Raw genomic sequence first — 6,000 nt, forward strand, 5'->3', positions numbered from 1 at the left:
CCTCAGACTGAGGCTAGTGAGCTGCAAGTGGCTCTTTAATATGTCTCCAGCAGCTCTTTGCAGCACATGGGATATTAAAGTTGTTAGTTTATTATTCTTAAAGAGTCACTATTAATGGAATGGTGTCAGATTGGAAGGAGATCCCAAGTGGAGTTCCACAGGGATCTGTTCTGGGTCCGGTGTTTAACATCTTTGTTAATTACTTGGATGTAGTAATAGAGAGCATACTGATCAAATCTGCAGATACCACAAAGCTGGCGGGGGGGAGCTAACACTTTGGAAGATAGAGCTAAAATTCAGAGGGATCTTGATAAATTGGAGAAGTGGGCTATAGACAACAAAATGAAATTCAACAAAGATAAATGTAAGGTGCTACACTAAGGGAAGAAAAATCAAATGCATAAATACACAATGGAGATAACTTGTTTGCTAGCAGCACTGCTGGGAAAGATTTGGGAGTTGTGGTGGATCACAACCTCCACATGAGTCACCAATGCAATGCTGTTGCAAAAAAAAGCAAATGCAATTTTAGGTTGCATTAATAGAGGCATAACATGACATTCATGAGAGGTGATAGTATTGCTCTAATGTATAGAAAAGATGTAAAGAAACTGGAAAGGATCCAGAGGCGAGTCATGAAGATGATCAAAGGGATGGAATGGAAACCATATGAGCAAAGGTGAAGGAACTGGGTATGTTTAGTTTGGAAAAGGAGGAGATTAAGGGGGGATATGATAGCGGTCTTCAAATACTTGAAAGGCTGCCATAAAAAAAGATGGAGAAAAGTTGTTCTCTTGCCACAGAGGGCAGGACAAGAGGCAATGGGTTCAAACTACAGGATAGCAAATTTAGATTAAATCTCAGTACAGTAACTCCTCACTTAGTCATCCCAGTTAACGTTTAATTGTTATGTTGCTGATCAATTAGAGAACATGCTCATTTAAAATTGCGCAATGCTCCCTTATAACATTGTTTGGCAGCCACCTGCTTTGTCCATTGCTTGCAGAAAGCAGCCCATTGGAGCTTGCTGGTGGGGCTTGGAACTAGGATGGACTGGCAGCTCCCCGCTCCCCTGAGTGGCAGCTGCCCAGCGGGCTATCAATTGCTGTCCCTCCCCCCACTGCTGTGTGCTGCTCCTGCCCTCTGCCTTGGAGCTGCTCCTGGGAGCCTCCTGCTTGCTGTGCTGGGTGGAAGGGGGGGCTAATGTCAGAGTGTCATCCCCCTCCCCCGCTCCTGTGCCTTATCTCTGACTCCACCATCTCAGCCAAGCTTCACAATCATCATTGCTGTGTACAGTATTAAATTGTTTGTTTAAAACTTATAGGACGTGTGTGTATGCATAGTCTTTTGTCTGGGAAAAAAAATTTCCCTGGAACCTAACCCCCACCCCCCCATTACATTAATTCTTATGGGGAAATTGGATTCGCTTAATATAGTTTCACTTAAAGTAGCATTTTTCAGGAACATAACTACAATGTTAAGCGAGGAGTTACTGTAAAAACTTCCTAACAGTAGGACAATGGAATAAACTGCCTTGGGAGCTTGTGGAAGCTTCTTCACTGGAGGTTTTCAAAAGGAGGCTGGATAGCCATCTGTCTTGGATGGTTTAGACCAGGGGTAGGCAACCTATGTCATGCATGTGGCACTCACACTGCCTGGGTCCTGGCCACCGATCCGGGGGGCTCTGCATTTTAATTTAATTTTAAATGAAGCTTCTTAAACATTTTAAAAACCTTATTTACTTTACATACAACAATAGTTTAGTTATATATTATAGACTTATGGAAAGAGACCTTCTAAAAACGTTAATGTATTACTGGCATGCAAAACCTTTAAATTAGAGTGAATAAATGAAGACTCAGCACACCACTTCTGAAAGGTTGCCGACCCCTGGTTTAGATACAACAAATCCTGCATCTCAGCAGACCAAATAACCCTTGCGGTGCCTTCTAATCCTATGATTAATAAATCAGAATGCTTTTACTATGTTATCAACCAATTAAGTTATCAACTTGCACTAAGTTAAATAACTTATTTGCTGTGAGAATAATAATCACTAAATATTTCCTGTCATACTGTTTAAATATGAATAGTACTATAGTAAATGAAATGATGAATTCACACTACTGTGGCTCTTTTGGGTAATGTTGATTGTTAATTTGGCTGCTGAACCACCAAGATCTGAGTATCACTGCTCTAAGCAATCAGTGTGCTCAAAGTGCACTTGTCTAGACTTTTTGTTTGGAACATGAATGCAAACGCAAATTTATTTGACACTTAGGTTTGTACTCAAACTTTCTAAAACTGAAACTAGCCTAAAGGGTAACAGACTAAAAAGATCACAGGAGTTTACAGAACTAAGAGGCTGCGTACTGGGTACTGCAATTCCCAACGAAGTGTAAGAATACCTTGTGTATGAAAAGCTAATCACCTGTTACACAGCTGCCTAAAAGACTACAGAATTGAGCACTGAGCAGTCACAGCAGGGAACAGAAACATGCATCAAAGAACTGGGGGGGGGCGGGGGGGGAATCCACACAGCACCCAACAACAAATTGCAACGTAACAGCCATACTGGGTCAGACCAATGGTCCATCTAGCCCAATATCCTGTCTTCCAAAGTGGCCAATACCAGAGGCTTCAGAGAGAATGAACAAAACAGGCAATCATCGAGCGATCCACCTAGAGTCATCTGGTACAGAAATGGATTTAAATGATAAGTTACATACCTCAGTTTTTAGTTTTGCAATTTCATATTTGAGTTCCTTCAGAACTCTTGGGTGAACTCCATCTGGTCCTGGTGACATCTTACTGTTAAATTTATCAATTTGTTCCAAAACCACCTCTACTGACACCTCAATCTGGGACAGTTCCTCACATTTCTCACCTAAAAAGAATGGTTCAGGTGTTGGAATGTCCCTCACATCCTCTACAGTGAAGACTGATGCAAAGAATTCATTTAGCTTCTCCACAATGACCTTAGCTTTTCTGGAGTGCTCCTTTAAGCACCTTCAGTGTCCAGTGGCCCCACTGATTGTTTGGCAGGTTTTCTGCTTCTGAGGAGTTAAAAAATTTTTTTGGTTAGTTTTTGAGTCTTTTGCTAGTTGATCTTTGAATTCTTTTTTGTCCTGCCCAATTATACTTTTACACTTGACTAGCCAGAGTTTATACTCCTTTCTATTATCCTCAACAGGATTTGACCTCCAATTTTTAAAGGATGACTTTTTGCCTCTAACCACTTTTTATTTTGTTTAGCCATGGTGGCACTTTTTTAGACTTATGTTTTTTTAATTTAAGGTATACATTTAATTTGAGCCTCTATTATGGTGTTTTTAAAAAGTTTCCATGCAGCATGCGGGCATTTCATTTTTGTGACTGTATCTTTTAATTTCTGCTTAACTAGCTTTTCATTTTTGTGAAGTTCCCCATTCTGAAGTTAAATGCTACTTTGATGGGCTTCTTAATAATATTATGGTCGCTATTACCAAGCTCTTAGCCCAGATCCTGTCCTCCGCTTAGGACTAAATCAAGAAGTGCCTCTCCTCGTCTGGGTTCCAGGACTAGTTGCTCCAAGAAGCAGTCATTTATGGTGTCAAGAAACTTTACCTCTGCAACAAGCAGTCTGGTACAATACTTGCTGTCACACAGTGAAAACAAAGAAACTTCCTTTTCTGCATTTATTTACAGAAACTATCAAGGGTTAGGTTACACAGCATCATTTACCCCTCCAACTGGACTTCTTCTTATACCACAGCATGCTTCCTGCATAATCCTACAGAATAAGACCAAGAATCAAACCCAGGCCTCAGGAACTGTGAATAGAAACCAGGACACCTGCAAAATAAGTCTGGGAACTGAACCCATTGCTCTCACGTGAGGCAAGTATTTAAGTTTGAGGATCTGATTCCTTTCTTCAGTGGAATCTCCTCTGTGTCCCAATGTATAGATTCCCCATTCACCCTCTACGATCAAAGAGGGAAGAGAATGCTGCACTACACTGCAGTCCCTGAGTGCAGTGAGGCTGCAGCCCCCTCTGGGACCTGGGTAGCTCTGGTCTTTAATATGTCTTCACGGTAGCCTTTCAGAAGCTGATTGAGTAAGGTCTTTTCATTGGCCCTGTGTAGAACTATGAGTGGTGGGAAAGGATTCCCCTTGTATTCAATCACAGCCATCTTGGCCCGATCCAGGTTCTCTCGATTGGGGATCTGAAGCAGTCGTGTATAGTTCCCAGAATGAGACTGGAAACGTGGAGCCAACAGTTTAAACAGCTTATGGATGAGATCTTTCTCCTAGAAAAGGACAGAATGCAGAGGGAACATGCCCACATTAGAGCCTCAGCATGCAGTATCCAAACCCCCTGGGAGACCATACATGTTTTATCATGAGCCATTCCCACAGTCTCATCTCAGCACTTACTCTCTTCCAGCTCCAAGTACTAGGTCTCAACTGACACCTTACACAACTGCCAGGCCTGCTGCCCCTCTATCCTCTACAGGTCTGCAAACCTTCCCTAGGCACCTAGACTGCTGAGGGGCAGGCACCCAAGCAGCTGCTCTCCGTCCCTGAGGACATGTCCTGACTCCCCCAAGAGCAGCCTTCCCCCCAGGGCACCAAGCCTGCACCCCTCCCTCCCCCGGGGGTCCGCGCCGTTTCCCGTTCAGGCTGAGCTACTCGGCGGCGCCGGACTACTCACCGTCAGCCAGAAGTCAGCCATGCGCATGGCCTTCTCGTCCGTGTCTCCCCGCTTGGCGTAGTCGATCAACTGGGGAGAAACGGGGATCGTCAGCCTGGGACTAGGCCGCCGCCGGGAACAGCTCCGCCCGGCCCCGAGGGCTCATGAGGCGCACGGCAGAGCCTCGGCCCCAGGCAGATCCGCCGGCCTAGTGCCGGCCCCGCGCCTCGCGCCGGCTTACCCGCTCCGCGTAGAACCGCATCTCGTCCGCGCGCGACCAGGGCGTCTCGATGCGCTCGTGCCGCACCAGCGCCGTCACCAGGTTCCGCAGCATGTCGAGGCGCGAGCGCGGCCCGAGCCCGAACCGCCGGTGCACGCGGCCATGGGAGATCGCGGCAGCCAGCGACAGTCGCATTACGATCCCGACTCCGACCGGAAGCAACGGCTGAGGAACCGGAAGGAAGGAAGCCGCTCGAGAGGTGAGGTAGGGGCGTGTCTAAGGCCGGGGACGGGGCTGGAGGGGGGCGGGGTTGATTAGGAGCCGGCCCTGGAGGGAGGCGCGAACCGAACCGCGGCCTCAGGCGGAGGCAGTGGCGCCGCGCTCCATACCGAACGCGGGCGGCGGGTGCGGCCCCGCTGCCCCTTCCTAGGACCCGGCCCCTGCGGCAGAGTCCGGTGTATGCTGCCAGCGCCCTCCCCGCGGTGCTGTTGGGACTAGCCAGAGCTGGGTCGGTTTGGCTCTGGGCAGGGCTGCGAGCGGGAGACACCCCCCGAGTCTCTGGGCAGGAGCGGGAACAAGGCGGGAGGCGTTACTGCTCCGCCCTTCCCGCAGCCCCAAGAAACGCGCTGGCGGCGCCCGGGAGCGAGTCTGAAAGCTGCACCCCGGGGCAGAGTGTCACCCTGCGGGGAGCCTGGCTATGCACAGGGTGAGGCGAGAGTCCGACGTGGCCGAGGGAGACTTTCTGGAGAACACATACAGTGAATACAGCGAAGTGCCCGTTACACTGGTCTACAAGTTTTGAGAAGTCGTCTGCTTCAGAGATAAAATGTGCTGTTTATTATGTATTTTGATGTGCTGAATTCAAATATGACAATTAAAACAACTGATTGGCTACTGTTTCTAAGATATTTAAGTTTTTACATTTTATGTCTATGTATATTGTGTAGATAGTAGAGTTTTAATCATAAATTGTAAACCTAGGTCTTTTCATGTGTTTATGGTTGCTTTACATGATAATATTTCACCTGTCCTATTTATGTAACACTTTAAAAATCAGCAAAAGGGTTATATAAATAAAATTTATTATGAAACAAAAGGCAAAAAACTA

The 6,000-nt window shown here is 46.5% G+C and overlaps 1 protein-coding gene across 1 annotated transcript; it reads right to left on the reverse strand.

Moving 5' to 3' along the window:
• Positions 1-3,663: 3,663 nt before the first annotated feature.
• MRPL17 (mitochondrial ribosomal protein L17) lies at positions 3,664-5,116 on the reverse strand. Its single transcript, XM_024223662.1, has 3 exons — positions 4,914-5,116; positions 4,694-4,762; positions 3,664-4,289 (listed from the first exon to the last, which is right to left on the reverse strand). Exons 1-3 carry the CDS (start codon positions 5,085-5,087, stop codon positions 3,993-3,995), a joined length of 540 nt encoding a protein of 179 aa, XP_024079430.1. The 5' UTR covers positions 5,088-5,116; the 3' UTR covers positions 3,664-3,992.
• Between the last annotated feature and the right edge of the window lie 884 nt (positions 5,117-6,000).

The sequence above is a fragment of the Terrapene carolina genome, unplaced genomic scaffold (assembly GCF_002925995.2).
Source record: "Terrapene carolina triunguis isolate 2854851 unplaced genomic scaffold, T_m_triunguis-2.0 Scaffold422, whole genome shotgun sequence".
Lineage (NCBI taxonomy): Eukaryota > Metazoa > Chordata > Testudines > Emydidae > Terrapene > Terrapene triunguis.

Bases quoted from the DNA above. Each gene is read 5' to 3' on its own strand.
- MRPL17 (XM_024223662.1), bottom strand. From the start codon at position 5,087: ATGCGACTGTCGCTGGCTGCCGCGATCTCCCATGGCCGCGTGCACCGG. The intron at 4,763-4,913 runs GTAAGCCGGCGC...GTTTCTCCCCAG, and splicing joins TGCGGTTCTACGCGGAGCGG to TTGATCGACTACGCCAAGCG. The intron at 4,290-4,693 runs GTGAGTAGTCCG...GTCCTTTTCTAG, and splicing joins TGGCTGACTTCTGGCTGACG to GAGAAAGATCTCATCCATAA.